This window comes from Erpetoichthys calabaricus, chromosome 4 (genome assembly GCF_900747795.2).
Source record: "Erpetoichthys calabaricus chromosome 4, fErpCal1.3, whole genome shotgun sequence".
NCBI classification, from domain to species: domain Eukaryota; kingdom Metazoa; phylum Chordata; class Cladistia; order Polypteriformes; family Polypteridae; genus Erpetoichthys; species Erpetoichthys calabaricus.
The window spans coordinates 156,372,928-156,390,706 of NC_041397.2; the positions used below are offsets into that span (position 1 = coordinate 156,372,928).

General features: G+C 37.3%; 1 protein-coding gene across 1 annotated transcript in view; it reads left to right on the forward strand.

The window, feature by feature from the left end:
- The window catches only part of ltn1 (listerin E3 ubiquitin protein ligase 1), a 284,812-nt gene that overhangs the window by 235,190 nt on the left and 31,843 nt on the right, over nucleotides 1-17,779 (forward strand). The window contains exons 21-23 of the mRNA XM_051925735.1: nucleotides 5,604-5,748; nucleotides 14,169-14,382; nucleotides 16,030-16,267. Coding sequence (XP_051781695.1) covers nucleotides 5,604-5,748; nucleotides 14,169-14,382; nucleotides 16,030-16,267 — 597 coding nt within the window. The remainder of the gene's footprint in view (nucleotides 1-5,603; nucleotides 5,749-14,168; nucleotides 14,383-16,029; nucleotides 16,268-17,779) is intronic.

A 17,779-nucleotide genomic window follows, 5' to 3' on the forward strand; every position in this document is an offset into this window, starting at 1 on the left:
GGAGTCGTGAACACTGACCTTAATTGAGGCAAGTGAGGCCTGCAGTTCTTTAGACGTTGTCCTGGGGTCTTTTGTGACCTCTCGGATGAGTCGTCTCTGCGCTCTTGGGGTAATTTTGGTCGGCCGGCCACTCCTGGGAAGGTTCACCACTGTTCCATGTTTTTGCCATTTGTGGAAAATGGCTCTCACTGTGGTTCGCTGGAGTCCCAAAGCTTTAGAAATGGCTTTATAACCTTTACCAGACTGATAGATCTCAATTACTTCTGTTCTCATTTGTTCCTGAATTTCTTTGGATCTTGGCATGATGTCTAGTTTTTGAGGTGCTTTTGGTCTACTTCTCTGTGTCAGGCAGCTCCTATTTAAGTGATTTCTTGATTGAAACAGGTGTGGCAGTAATCAGGCCTGGGGGTGGCTACGGAAATTGAACTCAGGTGTGATACACCACAGTTAGGTTATTTTTTAACAAGGGGGCAATTACTTTTTCACACAGGGCCATGTAGGTTTGGATTTTTTTTCTCCCTAAATAATAAAAACCATCATTTAAAAACTGCATTTTGTGTTTACTTGTGTTATATTTGACTAATGGTTAAATGTGTTTGATGATCAGAAACATTTTGTGTGACAAACATGCAAAAGAATAAGAAATCAGGAAGGGGGCAAATAGTTTTTCACACCACTGTATATACATACACACTAGGGTTCTCTGTCCCCTGCTCACCCACCCCCGGGTTTGGTTTACCAGATATACATTTTAAAGAGATCATTAGTTTCATAGGAATTGTTAAATATGCATTATTTTCACTTTTACTTTAAAAATTTTTGTAAAAACAATACTTGTGCTTTATTTCCGGCCCTGGTTGCGGTTGCATCTCTTTCTTGCAGGACGTATAATGCTGCTCGCATTGTGAAGGGGGTGCAGCTGAACGCATGTTAAGGAGAAGCAGCCGGATCATCTGCTGGCTTTCTGCTGCTGGCGAGCTGCGTGTTTTGCTTTTTGCTTGTTGACTGAACTGCTAGAGTTTTAGAGTGGAAATAATAGATTGTTATTTGGAACACACGCATTTCATGTGTATTCCGTTTCTACAGTAATCTGTGTAAACACATTGTTAAAACATAAACTTTTTCATATTTTAGTAATAAATGTTACAAAATGTAGGCATAAACTATAGAGTGTGTGAAGCCTGAAGTCCAAATATCATATAAACACTTTCACAAAAGGTTCAAAAACAATACAACACCATCTATAGCATAACGCTAAGATTTGCTGACTCAGAGCGCAGTAGCCCTGCCGTGCCTCAGAGACCCGAGTTCGATTCCCCGCTGGGGAGAAAGTGTTATTTTTTTTTTCTTTTTAGCCTCAAATGGACATAAAATTTATAAATTGGTATGCACTGTAAATTGTTAAGTTTAAAATGTCGATCGCGGTTATTTCTGTTGATTTATTCATGCTTTTTACTTTGAGTCAGAACAGGAGCTTATTCAGCTTCTGATCTGATTGTAACAGCACCTGTATAAATTCACACCGATCTGACGCTGTTCATTTTCAAATAATATTGCATTACTTCGACGATGTTTTCTGCACGGAATAGAAATCAGCAGTTCTTAGCATTGCACCACGCAAGCTGTCGTATCAACCACCTACTGTAACTTAATTTATTTTTTCTATGGTTATAGTCTTGAATAAAAGTGCACTTATGTTGATGTAAAAGTATAACAAAACGTGTTCCTGTGTTTGAGAGACACGGGCATGCTCAAGAAATACACGTGTAATGCCACGAAAAGTGTATGCAGACACTTCAGTTCGCAAGCATTGGTACGAGAATGCAGACACAAGTACACTGCATAGCTATAGCGTGTCTTTATGTGAAAACAGCAGTGTCAGATGGGGAGTGTCTGATGATTGCATATAGCGCTGAAGTTACTACTCTTTACTATGCTTTCCTCTTCATGTCCTAGAGTACAAAAGAAACAGCATACAGCAACATGTGGGGACTGGCAAGATCGGGGGATAAAAAAACACGCAGTCACTGATTACAAACCACAGGATGTTATGCGAATGAATATGAATAATATTGCATCCGTGCCACAAAGTTTTCCGAAATGTACTGTACAGGTCATAAAATGAATATTTCCAAATATCATATACTAGTATCTATCTATCTATCTATCTATCTATCTATCTATCTATCTATCTATCTATCTATCTATCTATCTATCTATACCTATGTCTGTGTTTTTTTTTTTTTTTTTGACATCATAGACTGAATAAAAATAAAATCAAGTGACGGTGAGATGCGAAGAAGGCAGATTCACCAGCGTTTGTGTGTCTGATCCCTTGGGGGGGTTTGGGGCGGTATTATGTATCGTGATACACTGCAGAGCTATAGCGCTTCTTTATGTGAAAACAGCAGTGTCAGATGGGGCGGGGGTGTAGGAAAGGATCCTGAACGCGACTGAGAGAATGAAAAGTGAATTAAAAAAAACAAACAAAGCTAACCTTTACAAGTATCATAAATTACACCGGCTGTTACAGACTGAAATCAAGTATGTTTTTATTGTAAAATAGTAAGAATAAGAGCAGTTCACGTCTCAAAAGGGAGTCGTGAAGGATCGAACTCGTGACCTTTTGATTCCCAGTCAGCAACTGATACTGTTGCGCCATGGCGGCAGTCATAGTAAATGTGTGTCAATGTCGCATGCTAAGGTGGCTTTTTTTCTGCAGTTATATTTTTGAATAAAAGCGCACTTATTCTGTTATATCTGTACCTTTTGTGAAAGTGTTTCTTTGATGTTTGGACTTCAGGCTTCATACATTATATAGTTTATGCCTACATTTTGTCATTTACTACTAGAATATGAAAAACGTTTGTTTTAAAAATGTTTACACAGATTACTGTAGAAATGGAACACACATGAAATGCATGTGTTCCAAATAACGATCTATTATTTCCAATCTAAAACTCCACTTCAGTCCCAGATAATCAATCAAGGCATGAGCTGGGAGAAGTTCGTGCACGTTCTAAGTCGGTGGGGGGATGGAATAGCTGGCTGCTTGTCTTTATCTGCACATTTAGAAGATAGATAGATAGATACTTTATTAATCCCAAGGGGAAATTCAATGGATTTAAGAAGCGATTTAAGGTGGGACGGATCTACAAGTTTTTGCATAGGCTCTGGTAATTCTAGTGTTAAGAGCTGGGAGAACATGAAGCATGTCTGCCAACAGCAATCCAACAACTGCTAGGTTAGATGTCCTTGGACTTGTTTTACATAATGTCTCACTGCCTTGTCTCATCTGACGTTGTAAAAACAATACTTGTCCTTTATTGTACAGCAGCTGTCCTTTTGCCACTTCGTGTCTCTGCCGCTCACGTTGTGACCCTTTTAGCATGCTTGAACGCATGCTAGGGAGATGCCGTCAGATCATCTGCAGTCTTTCTGCTGCTTTCGCGCTGCCCGTCGATCATTTTAAAGCCTGTACAGCTGCTGTCCTTTTGCCACTTCGTGTGTCTGCCGCTCGCGTTGTGAATTGGGGGGGGTGGGGTTAGGGTGGATAGGGTGGCTGAACGCACACAAGGAGAAGCGGGTGTGGAATTTGCTAGAAGTGGGTATAGAAAAGAATCACCCCCTTCGAAATATTCCCTTTTTTTTTTTTTTTTGCTTTACACCCTTAAATGAAATCACACACAAAAATATTTCTTCCCAGCCTTACTTACTCAATGCAACCTATAACATCCAAGTGACAGATATCACAGCTACAGTTCAGAAAAATTATAAAAAGTCAAAAATAAGAAATACTGAGATTAATAAAGGATCACCCCCAATGTCATTTTGTTGAACCACCTTTTGCTTTAATGACAGCCTTGAGTCTTTTGGGATACTTCTGTATCAGCTTTGCACATCTAGATTGAGCAATATTTGCCCACTCTTCTTTACAAAACTGTTCAGATTAGGTCAAATTGGATGGTGAGCGTTGGTGGACTGTTATCTTAAAATCTTTCCACAGATTTTCAATGGGATTTAGGTCTGGGCTCTGACTGGGCCACACAAGGTCATTTGCTTGTTTCTCCTTCAGCCACTGATTGGTCAATTTTGCTCTGTGCTTCCAGTTGTCATGTTGAAAGGTGAACATTCTGCCCAACTCCAACTTTCTGGCAGAGGGTAGCTGTGATATCTTTCACTTGGATGTTACAGATTGCATTGAGTAAGTAAAGCTGGAAAAAATATTGGTTTGTGTGTCACATTGTTATGTGCAAAATTCAAAAATGAACTCAAAAGTAGTGTATTGCGTGTATTTGGTTTGCAAACACTTTAAACAAATAAGGTGCTTTTTAACAGCAGTATCCCCTTTACATAGTAGCAGTTAAAATATTTCTTGTAAATCTCAACTTATACATTAATGTAATCAAATCAAATATAAAACCAAAGCTATTTGCCACTGCCAGGGCATTAACATTTTATCTAGTCTGTTATAAAAAAAACAAGTTACCCTCAGAATCCAAAGCCAAGATCACAATATTATATGAGGCACCTTCCGAGCAACAGCAAGTTAACATTTCTAAATCTGTTTTCTTTTTTTATCTGAACAGATACCAGAAGAAACATTTTCTTTTATCAGGGAGCAGCATAAACACTCTGTTCAGTAGCAACTCTTTGAAGGCTAATATTTTTACAAAAAAGCTCCGTTTTCTGAAAAGTGCACAAAGCAATGGTTTCACACATGAATCAACATAAAATGTCTGTTGCTGCCTGTTGTACCTGCTGTCGGCGCCAGTTTGCAGCAGCAGCGTCTGCACAGGGGACGGCTTGATTGCCAGCAGGAATGCACTGTGAGCTGGCTGTCTTTGTGAGACAGGTGCGCGGGGGGTGGCAGTTGCAGTGAGACGCAATATGGTTTGTACCTCCTGTCATCGTAAGTGTCTGTCCTCCCAGATGAATGTTGCCATAGGTGCATTAGCTACACAAACATGTTCAGCACCAGCTGATGCTGGTACCTCACTTTCGTTTTCGATCTACATATCCAGAAATCTTGCATCAATATTGGAGTCCAACAAATCAGATTCTAATTCAGTGATAATACGAAAAAGTCATCCACGGATTATTTTGCTTTGAGGTCATATCGAGGTCAAATCAACAAAGCTAATTTTCCTTCTAGCAAAAGCATATTAAAAAGCGCTGTAAAAAGAAGATCACTGACCCCTATCGATCACTAGCAAGACTGAGGCTGTCAAAATAATAATGACTAAAACTGTGTTAACGTGCAATAAAATAATTGTCGGCGTTAATTAATTAATGTGATAATAAAGCATCAACTTCCCCAGCCCTAATATATATATACACACACATACACACACACACACACACACACAATATATCAATATCATTGATAATAAATGGTAAAAAAAAAATCATTGTCAATGGGTAATCATTTGTTGCCTTTTTACTCATTATTTACTTCACATCATTGACAATAAGTTTTAATATTAACATTTGCAAAAGATAGTTTTTTGAATGTATGGTTTTCATATTAATTAAAAAGCATCTGGTTGCTTTTTATGATGTGTTCTTGTGTTTTTTTTTTTTCTTTCTTTCTTTCTTTTTAGAAGCCTTAAAGATTGTTCCCATGAGCTTCTGATTTTTAACTCTGAAATTATGTGTCATCTTTCCTGGTTAATAAGACAAAAGCCTTGTTTCCTGACTGAGAGTCAGTGGGATTTTATCTTGTGTTCAATGATGGCTTGGCTAGAGGTAATGTATCACCATGGTTGTATTTTGGTTTATATTTATTTGTTTTAATTTCTAGTGCTAGGCTTACTGTACTGATCATAATAACAAAGCTCTTTGAGATAAATATTTGCTGAGTTTTTGCTCTGTTTCACAAATAAAATATGGAACTTTTTTTTTTTTTGTTGAACATTACAGAAATGTAGTACCTGGTTTAAGGAGTGTTCAAATGGCCATCCAATGCAAAGTAACATGGTTCTGAAACTTTTGAAAAATGTCTGTGAACACTGACATCAACGCTTTTTTTATCCAAAAAAGAAATGTTTTATTACTATTATTTTCCAGATAATACTGTTGACTAATTGATCGAGAAAAGAAACACAGCATAATAATAATATGAGTTCAAAATAGTACAGAAACAAACAACAAGAACATCACCAAGAGTCACCTTGTTGGGATCACATGGCTTTTGGTGTGTATGGGCACTTCCTAGTCGGAGCTCTTTAGAACCACTTACTTGATGCTCTTTTCGCATCCAGCTCATCTTTTTAACCAGCAGAAATTACTTCCTTCTGCTTATTGGTTAGCTGTGTCCTCCTCAATAGAAGGGGAACATTAAGAACTGGCCAGCCCCATAAAGAAAGTTCAATGTAAAGACTATGAAGAGGGAGTTCTCTTTGTTAACATGAAGAAATATGTATTAGGACAAATTATTAAGGGATGGTCAAGGAAGTGAATTTTCATGAAATTCCAGTGCAGTTATGTCATAATATTAGCTGGGTTAGAAAGTAGGAGAAGAAAATCGCAAAGGAGCTTAGTGTGCCAAAACTATCAATCAATACAAATGAAAAATAAATTATTTCTTTATTCATTACTAGTCATTAAGCCCGTTACAATAACGGGCGCTAGAACAGTAGTGCATAAACATTAGTAGGAACAGTCTATATTAAATGGCAAGGGACTTTGACCTCATTCTTTTTGTTGGTCGTATTTTTCTTTGTCTTTCAGCCTTTCTTTTGTTGATGTTTACTTGCTGAGCTGACCGTTCTTCGTGGGCTGCCGCCGTGTATTGTGTGTCTTTAATTTTCTGTGACAGTAATACTGTCTTTTACGTCCGCTGACTTGTACGTCCGTAATATACCTTTAATTTTCTCTGGCGGTAATACAGGTGTGTGCGTCAGTAATATGCCTTTAATTTTCTCTGACAGTAATACTGGCTTGTATGTGGCTGTAATATGCGTCACTGTATTGTGTACCCTTTAATTTCCTCTCGCAGTAATACTGGTTTGTATTTCCGTAAAATGCCAGTAACTTTCTCTGACATTAATATCGCGCATCGCACCGTGCCCTGCGCATGCGCAGTTCACCAGAAGACACACACACACACGGACACCTGGACGCACACAGGGATTTTATTAAAGAGGATAGCCTTTGATATTACCAAATATGCCAAAATTGACACATTTGCATTTATTAACCTTATTCAGAAGTTTGAAAAGATAAGAAGAATATACCAAAGCAAATGAGTGTGACAGTTACACCATACAACTTGGATGTTTTTCAGCTGTCAAAGACTGTGCTAGCTAAACCAACCAAAATGCAACAGTGTTCAGGTAGTTTTCAGTTTTCTCAGTTCTTGCAGATAGGAGGGTTAGTAACATTTCATAATTCTTTTCACTGTTTTAGATGACACTGTTATTTGACATGTATTTAAAGAAGAAGTCAACTCAGGGACCAGTAAGGCGTTGTGCATCTCTCACTCCTTCTGTTTTTCTATACCGGTTAGATCCAGTTGGCCTTCTTCTCGTAAGAGTGTAATAGACACCTTTTTATGAAATCTTCAGTTTCTTGGCAATCTGTCTGATGGTATAGCCTTCATTCTGCAAAAAAAAAAAAAAGATACACTGACATGTTTCTTGAGAAAGCTGATTAATTTTGACCATTTTTGAATCCATTACTGAACTTTAGGTTAACAAAATAACAGGTTTCAGTGGTGCTAATGCCATTAGAAAATTTTCTCTAATAACCATCTATCCATAACCAATTATTATGTAAACATGACTAATTAAGTATAAGTCATCTGAGTTTACAATTACAACACTGACGGAATTGCTGCTGAAAATGGGGCTTTGTATCCATATTTGAATAATAAATTAAAAATTAGTTATTTCAAGCAGTAATGGCCATTGCACACACTAGTAATGACCCCAAAGTTTTGAACAGTAGTGTATTTACTACACTGCCTGGCCAAAAAAAAAGTCGCCACCTGGATTTAACTAAGCAAATAGGTACGAGCCTCCTATTGGATAATTACTGCATTGTTGCATCTTTCAGCTGGCAACAAGTTATTTAACCCCAACTGGTGCAATGAGTTGCTTCTCATTTCTTAAACAACCATGTCGAAAGACACATCTCGTGGTCGTGGAAAAGACGTTAGTCTATTTGAGAAGGGTCAAATCATTAGCATGCATCAAGCAGAGAAAACATCTAAGGAGATTGCAGAAACTACTAAAATTGGGTTAAGAACTGACCAATGCATTATTAAAAACTGGAAGGATAGTGGGGACCCATCGTCTTCGAGGAAGAAATGTGGCTGGAAAATAATCCTGAATGATCGTGATCGGCGATCACTTAAACATTTGGTGAAATCAAATCGAAGAAAAACAACAGTAGAACTCGGGTCTATGTTTAATAGTGAAAGTAAGAGCATTTCCACACGCACAATGCGAAGGGAACTCAAGGGATTGGGACTGAACAGCTGTGTAGCCGTAAGAAAACCACTAATCAGTGAGGCAAACTGGAAAAAAAGGTTTCAATTTGCTAGGGAGCATAAAGATTGGACTTTGGAGCAATGGAAGGAGGTCATGTGGTCTGATGAGTCCAGATTTACCCTGTTCCAGAGTTGAGAATATTTGGGATGTGCTGGAGAAGGCTTTGCACAGCGGTCAGACTCTACCATCATCAATGCAAGATCTTGGTGAAAAATTAATGCAACACTGGATGGAACTAAATCTTGTGACATTGCAAAAGCTTATCGAAACAATGCCACAGCGAGTGCGTGCCGTAATCAAAGCTAAAGGCGCTCCAACGAAATATTAGAATGTGTGACCTTTTTTTTTGGCCAGGCAGTGTATGTTGACTCAAAGCGCACAACATACAAAGCATTTTACCACTGCCAACATGAATCATCAGGCTTTTTAGCACACTAGCCTTTTAAAGTTTGGGTTTAAAGGCTATAGTGATGATACTATTTAATGGCTTCTTAACACTGTTGATATTAACAAGTCAACTACAACTCCTAAATCCTTCTCATAAGGTGTACTTTCAGTTTTCATACCTCCAATTGTGTTTTCAAAACCTAACATTTTTAAATCCTATATGTAATAATACATTACAACATTTACTGACATTAAATTTCATATGCCACAAATCTACAAAAGCTTGTATGCTGTCCAAGTCCCTCTGTAATGATTCAATGAATTCTAGATTATCTGCCAATCCACCTAGCTTGGTATCATCTACAAACTTAACCAACTTGTTACTTATATTCCTTTCCAAATCACTGATATATATTTAAAATAGCAGCGGCCCTAGCACCAGCTCTGTGGGACACCACTGTTAACAGCCTATTCTCTCTCTCTCTCTCTCTCTCTCTTTTAATTTGCTGTTGGGGTCTTTGCATGGCTGTACTGTCTTGTAGAGGAACCTGTCCTTTCTCCCTTTTTTTCCTTTACATATCACTGCTTAACATCTCTAATGCACAGATCCAAATAATTGTAGCATGCTTTGTCATTCATATTAAAGAGTCTAAAACTTGCTAATCACTGCCTGGCAGACAGTCTTGTCAGATGTTGATTTCCAGGGTATCCCACAGTTTCTCCCTGGATTAAGATCAAAAGAGGCAGGCCAGCAGTGGAAGTAATGTTTTGGAGGTGTAAGGAGAGGGCCTGTGATAGGTCACTATGTGACAGGTCACTTAAGTCAGCAGCATGGAGACTGGTTTCTGTCTTGGACCAGTGTTATGTGTCTGTGCTGCTGTGGCATGGTTATTTAAGGGTAAGAAGTTCTTGGACAGGCATGTGTCCTGCAAGTCTTCAGTTGGAGACACATTGGACTACTTAGTCCATAGTGTCTCACAACACTGGACATTGGCATGTGTCAACATGTGCCTGCAAGCTGTATTGCTGGTCAGAAGGCAAGTAACAAATTGCTAACATTTTGTGAAACTACTCACTATAACTTTAGTTTTGTAGAGTTTAGAAAACTATAGCTTTCCAGTTCATTTCAACAGTATGTCTTTGGACTGTGTGTCATTAATTTAAAAAACAGGGATGTGGAAGCCACAGCAACACTTAGGATCATGTAAGGACCATAAAGACAGTAGTGGGATATGGACTTAAAGTAAATTCCCAGAAACCGTGAAGGATTCAGTGTTAAGAACTTCCAGGCATCCAAAATATTTGTAGCAGATGTGCCATCTCAGGGAGTGTCATCTGTGTCTTAGCAAATGCAGTACATCTTTGCTAGTCAAAGGATCAGTGAGTGCATTTATATGTACAGTACATACATAACTGGGTTAAAGTGAATAACCCAATTAAGGCAGTAATTGAAGTTCATATTTAGAAACTTTATAGCCAGATAAAAATGTTTAAAAAGCCCTATTGACTTTATATAAACAGAAAGAGGTCTAATAGCCATGTCTTTTTAGCTGGTAAAATCTGCTGTTGTAATTCCTAGCGTGCAAAGTACATCACACACCCTGATCACAAGCCAAACACACATGACCCAAGCTAAAATGTTTACCACCATTAAATTATTTTATCTTTCTAAAGGTAAAAATGTACGTGCTATTGATTGATTCTGTCATAATACAGTGTGAGCCAAAAAGAAGTACCACATATTAAATGTTTATTATACAAAAACGCTACAAGATAAAATAAATTTCATTACGACACAAGAATGGGTATACAAAATAGATTTTTTCCACTGTGTTTTAAAAATTATGTCTTCAAATTGGTGGCCATCATCAGCGATTTTGAGATGATTTCTGAACACTCACATGACTCATTTGACTATTTCAAGGGGAATAACAGCAATTTTATGGCGGATAGCATCCTTCTGGGCTTCAGGGTTTTGAGATCAGTGTGTGCATACCTTCAACTTGAGATAGCCCAACAAGAACAAACCGCACGGAGCAAGATCAGATGAACGTGAAGGCCACCCGACATCGCCGTGCAGTGAGATCAGCTTCTCCGGAAACATCTCCTGCAAAACTTGCATGGATCTCCAGGCCATATGAACTATTGCTCCATCCTATTGAAACCAGGCAGCTCCACATCCATTTCTTCCAGTTGGGGATTGCAAAAAGTTGACTAGCATTTCAGTGTAACGTTCTGAAGTGACAGTGACCGTTGCTCCCCCATCATTAAAAAAGTAAGGGCCTACAATGCCAAATTCTGCAACGGCGCACCAAACTGTTTACACGCTCACTATGAAGGGATCTCTGATGAAGTTCACGAGGGTTGGTTTCAGCCCAATAGCAAAAGTTTTGCTTATTTACGCAACCATTCAAATGGAAATGTGCCTTGTCACTGCACATGACAATGGCATCTCATTGAATGGTTTGCAGAGTGTTCGCGCACAATTCTCTACAGCACTCCTAGTCTCTCTCAGTGAGTTCCTGCACTACGATCTTTTTATATGGATGGAAATTAAGGTCCTCATGCATAATACTCCTCAAAGATGTTGGAAATGCCTAAGGCAGAATCATGTTTGCACACTAAACATCTAGGAGACTGCAAAATTGATGCCTTTACAGCTTGGATGTTTTCAGGTGTTTGTACAGTTTGAGGATGGCCTGGAGATTTTCTGTTCAATGTTGTACCTGTCTGTCTAAATTTAGCTACTCACTGATGGATTGTTTTCCGATTTGGGATGTCACCGTTAGGTGGAATAATGAAGTGCATTCATAAGGCACGTTATGTAGTGAAGATGGATTAGTTGTTTTTGAAGAATGCTTCGACAGCGAAAGCACAGTGTGCAGCAGACCAAGAAATGTTGCTGACTGAAAACTACAAGGGAACACCTTTCAAAGGACCCCACCGCACCCCAACCCGCTTGGCTGCCTCTACCTTGCGTAATGACCCTGAGAAATGTGGTACTTCGTTTTGGCTGACCCTGTATTAGGAGAACCTATAGCTATCATAAGGTCACTTTCATTTATATTGTGACTGCAATCTCAATTTGTTAGATGACTTGGCTTGGATAGAAGGTTATGGCCACTTTAAGTGGTTACAGACCACAGAGTAGTCCAAATGAGACTTACGTAGCCTAAAATGAATGCTGTAATATGTCTGTCTTTACCAATACAGGTGCATCCCAATTCAGTTATTCAATTCAAAAAGTGAAACTCATATATTATATAGATTCATTACACACAGAGTCATATTTTTCAAGCATGTATTTCTTTTCATTTTGCTGATTATGGCTTACAGGTAATGAAAACTCAAAATTCAGTATCTCAGAAAATTAGAATAATACATAAGACCAATAAAAAAATTATTTTTAATACAGAAATGTTGACCTACTGAAACATATGTCTGTGTACGTAGTCAATACTTGGTTGGGGCTCCTTTTGCATGAATTACTGCATCAGTGTGGCGTGACATGGAAGCGATCAGCCTGTGGAGCTGCTGAGGTGTTATGGAAGCCTAGGATGCTTTGATAGCAGCCATCAGCTCGTCTGCTTTGTTGGGTCTGGTGTCTCTCATCTTTCACTTGACAATACCGCATAGATTCTCTATGGGGTTTAGATCAGGTGAGTTTTCTGGCCAATCAAGCACAGTGAAACCATGGTCATTAAACCAGGTATTGGTACTTTTGGCATTGTGGGAAGGTGCCACGTCCTGCTGGAAAATAAAATCAGCATTTCCATAAAGCTTGTCAGCAGAGGGAAGCATGAGGTGCTCTAAAATTTCCTGGTAGATGGCTGCGCTGACTTTGGACTTGATAGTGGACCAACACCAGCAGATGACATGGCTCCCCAAATCATCACTGATTGTGGAAACGTCACACTGGACCTCAAGCAACTTGGATTATGTGCCTCTCTACTCTTCCTCCAGACTCTGGGACCTTGATTTCCAAATGAAATGCAAAATTTACTTTCATCTGAAAAAACGACTTTGAACCACTGAACAACACTCCAGTCCGTTTTCTCCTTAGCCCAGGTAAGATGCTTCTGACGTTGTCTCTGGTTCAGGAGTGGCTTGACACAAGGATTGTGACGGTTGTAGCTCATGTCCCAAATACGTCTGTGTGTGAGGCACCGCTCCAACCCAGGGGGGTGGCCATCCAGCGTCCAGGGGGAGGTATGGCATTGTTCCAGGGGTGCACCCTCTGAATATATAGTAATATTACTTTTGCATTGTGGAATACATAGTGGTTTGGAGTGTTGTTCTTAGCTTCTTTATTGCATAAGTAGAACAACAGCAGTGTATTTTTGGGTGTGTAATTTAGACACAATAATGCCCAAAGCCTGTTAGTGTATAAGGGTTTAATCAGAAATTAATAAAATGTAGAATATGTCTGCTGTCTATGCTCTACAGAAAATAACTTAAAAAATAAATTCTAATAAAAATAAATATAATAATTTCAACTTATGACTCAAATATATATGGAATTCTTAAAAATATTTGTATACCAGATAACTAAATAATGAGATCAATTAAATGTAACATTACTTGCATTAATTGTGTAAAAACGATTGTAATAAAAACCTGAAAACCAATAGGTTTAATACAAGATAATATCATGTTTATTAGGTCGATTAATTCACTTCCACCTGTCAAAACATAATATACAATACTTATGAGATTAGAATATGGACTCAGATAGAATAGACACCAATTTTGTTTTAAATAAGAAAAAATCTCTGCTAAACATAAGGACCTTAAGTATATTTTTGATAAATATGTAGTTGACAAAATAAAAGAGCTACTGATTTTGGGTAACACTGCCATTTAAGTAATCCTCTGATTAATTTATACCTTTTAAATCTTCTTCAGTTTATGTAATTTAATACTTAAACATTTTGTAAATTCTGCCTGAAGTTATTTAATTCTATTATTCTTTTCTTTTAAATCTGCATTTAGATAGTAGGATAACTTCTCAAAGGTATTAGCAACAGAAAAGTAATTTACAAATATTATATACTCTATGTATTTATGTATGTTTTAACAGAAAGGTGTCAGAGTGCTACTCAAAATGTTTTCTTTTTTACTTCATTAAAAGTGTAACCATTGTAGAAATATATATATAAAAGCCCTTTGGAATAATGATCATAGTGGAAAGGTTATATACAAAATAAAGTATATTATTGGCTTGTTTATTTAAGTGAACATAGTTACTTGCATTAAATGCTATGTGTGTCTGTTTTTACCCCAAAGACTCTTAGTGAAAGTCAACCCATTGTTTGGAGTCCATGGATTCAGTTATTTGCCTGTGAAACCTGTAACTTTGTGATAGTGTTGAGTGAATTTTTCAAAACAAATTCTCCTGGGCTGCTTGAAAATCTTCCAGAAAATCTAATAATTGAATGGAATGAGTTCTTTATGAAAGGAGTACATAGCTTGCTTTTACCCCTGTTGGTAAAAATAACTGGTGAGTGAGTAAATTTTAAGTTTATAATAAATAACAATAATGTATTTTCACCTTACCTCTGAAAAATTGTGATTATAGAAGGCAGGTAAGTTGTAAGCAGCTTCTGAAAGGAGGTGTACAAGCTGAGGAAACTTGAATTGTTGAGAAAAGTACAGCTTTCACAGTTATATGCTGCATTTTGAGTATTAAACAATGTAACCAATGCATGATTTCAGTCCTAAAGCTCAGTTCTATTATGGATATCTTATACAATTTGATTTTTCAGTAAACAAGTATAAGTTATAAGTATAACAATCATAAGTATTATTTTACACTTGGAGACTAGTATTCATTACAGTATTCTTATAATATCCTCAGTCTCAGATTTTGCTGGCTCTAGAGATACCCGAGATATCTCTACCTAAGATAATTTAAGAAAAATATAATTTCCTGTGACTATTTATTATATACCATGATTGTGAAAATATAACTTTTGACTTACTGTATATTGATCATATCCTTTAAGGTTAATAATGTGCCTCCAAAGTTGACAAGTGTGGGTAATATTCTGTTGTGTATGACTGTACCATGGGCTGATTTCCCATTTAATTTACATCTGATTCCTGTCCTTGTACCTCCTGCCGCTGCTGATTCCCTTACAACCTGAAATGGAACAAGTGGGGACAAAAAATGGATGGATGCATGTATATTCTTAAAAATTAACCAGTCTGTAAAAATGTGTTTTTCAGTATATTTAAAACTGTGGGGGGAAAAAGGAAAAGTTTAACGACCATTCTGAGTAACTAAATTTATTTTAAAGCAGATCTTGCCAAATCTGACTACTTCAAACTCATATTTGGTTCAGAGTTATTTTCGTCCTGAATTATTGTTCAGCTGTATTTATAGGTAGAGTGAATAGCTTTACTGTGCATCATTTATCTTAATATTCTGTATGTCAATACAGTGGGGGAAATAAGTATTTGATAAGTTTGCTCACTTGCAAAGAAATGAACAGTCTCTAATTTTTATAGTAGTTTAATTTTAATGGAGAGAGACAGAATATCAACCATAAATCCAGAAAAAAAAACACATTACATAAGTTATAAATTGATTTGCATATCATTGAGAGAAATAACTTTTTTCTCTTCTACAACACTGCCAGAATTCTGGCTCCCACAGATTGGCTCTGTGCGATTACAATCAATCAATCAGTCAACCAATTACAGATGCTCATTATCTCAACTCGTTATGTGTATATAGCACACCTGTCCACGGAATCAATTTTTTCCATTCCAACCTCTCCACCACTGTGGGCAAGGACGTATGGGACAAGATTGTAGACCTGCACAAGGCTGAAATGAGCTATAAGAGCATCAGCAGCTTGGTGAGAACTGTTGGTATGATTATTCGGAAATGGAAGAAATATAAAAATGACCATCAGTCATTAAAATTAAACTACCATAAAAATTACAGACTGTTCATTTCTTTGTAAGTGAGCAAACTTATAAATTCGCAGGGGATCAAATACTTATTTCCCCCACTGCATATATTTTTTACTTTTAATTGTAATATCTGATGGTATAATTTAGCTGGCCAGAAGAACATTGTTAATGTAACACTGTTTTTCCCTTGATCGCGTAGTTAACCTTTATTAAAATTTATTTGCAGATGAATTCTTAGAACCAGGTGATCCCATGTTTCCAACTCCAGTATTGAAGGCATTAGGTGGTGCACTATCATATATTTCTATTGATCATCTGTGTCAGAATAATTTGCACCCTAAATTTGTCACTGGCCAAAAAGCAAATTTACCAGATAAACTCCAAACTCTACTGAACACCTTGGTACCACTCTTGTCGTATCAGGCCAGACCAGTCCAGCTCACAGTCTACAATATTCTGCTCAAGTAAGTAAATCTCTTTATTAAAAAAACATTTGTTCTGTTTAATTTCAAATGTAAATGTTAATTATTCCTAATACAAGCCTGTTTTTCTGGTGATAAAATCAGTTTTAAGAGCATGTTTACCGTATATATATATATATATATATATATCTTTTTAATTTTTTTCGTCATGTTTAGAGGATTTCTGTAAGTTCAACTTGTTATTAGTGGTTTTTAGACTTACCCTGGTATTAATAATACTTGTAAAATTCAGATTATAGCACAGCATCACACTGGTATACACAGTCATACCATGCAACATATGTTCAGACATAGTTGTATGTAAGTGTATGGTAGGTGATACACACTTCCTAGAGCCATCATACCAGATATGAAGGTGTTTAACTATTTTGCATAACTAATTGGTAATTCTAATAAGTCTGAGTGCCTTGGTAGAAATAAGCATTCAAAGTTGACCACTTTTAAACTAATCTTCACAATTTTTGTGGTTGTATTAGTATAGTACTCAGTTATTTGGGGAATTGACAGTCCAGGTACCTGGATGTTTGCATAGAATGTTGTCTTAATGTTTTGAGTGTGATAGACCTTGAATAACATGTGAAAAACCTCCTGAACTAGAGCTAAGTTGAATTACTCCACTATTTATTACTCCCATAAGTATTGCAAGACAATTTAAAAGCTAAGGAATAGAATGGACCTCTCGGGGGTGCTAACTTTTCTACATGGCAGTCAAGATACCACTGGGCACATTAGCTTAAGTCTTTCTGTTGATAGGTTTATAGGACATATCTTGAAATTAATTTAACCTGTACAAATTCTGTGCATTTGAAATAGAGATGCGCAAATTTATTGTGAAGGCTTATGCATAGGATAGCTGATGACTGTAAAATACAGGATATAGGGGAACAGGAAGTATAGTAAAGGCCGAAGCTAAAAGCTCATGTAAGCTATTGAATATTCCCGGGAATGAAACTGCTAGAATTCCCGGCTGAATGGGAATGGCCAAGCTCGCATATATAGCATGTAATAAAAGTGTAAAAATCGATCAAGAAATAACAGAGTTATAGTTGAAAATAATTAAGGTGGCGCCATTGCTGCAGCACTTCATCAGACAACAGCTTTGAACTGCAATTTGAAATTGCAATGCATCAGTCGGTTGCATCCGCATTATCTGTGCCAAGAAACTTGCCATCACAGAATGATGACAAGAAACTGGATGCATCAGTAAAAGCTGAAATGGCGGTGTTTTAGAGCAACGACAAGCGGGTAGTGCGCTCTTGCCTGGATTACTGCACGCTCAACATGTTGTGCTTTCTACGCTCTTATTACCGCAACTAACTAGATACATGTACTTGTATGACAGCATGAACTGCTTGTAGTTAAGGTTAGTCTTTTATTGGTGTCAACATTTTGTAGTAGTTTTACTAAAAATAAGTGTTGCTCATTCTAAAACCGTTCACATGTAAGATGCCCGTGCACTGTGTCATTCCCGGGAGAGACATGTGGGATTCCTGA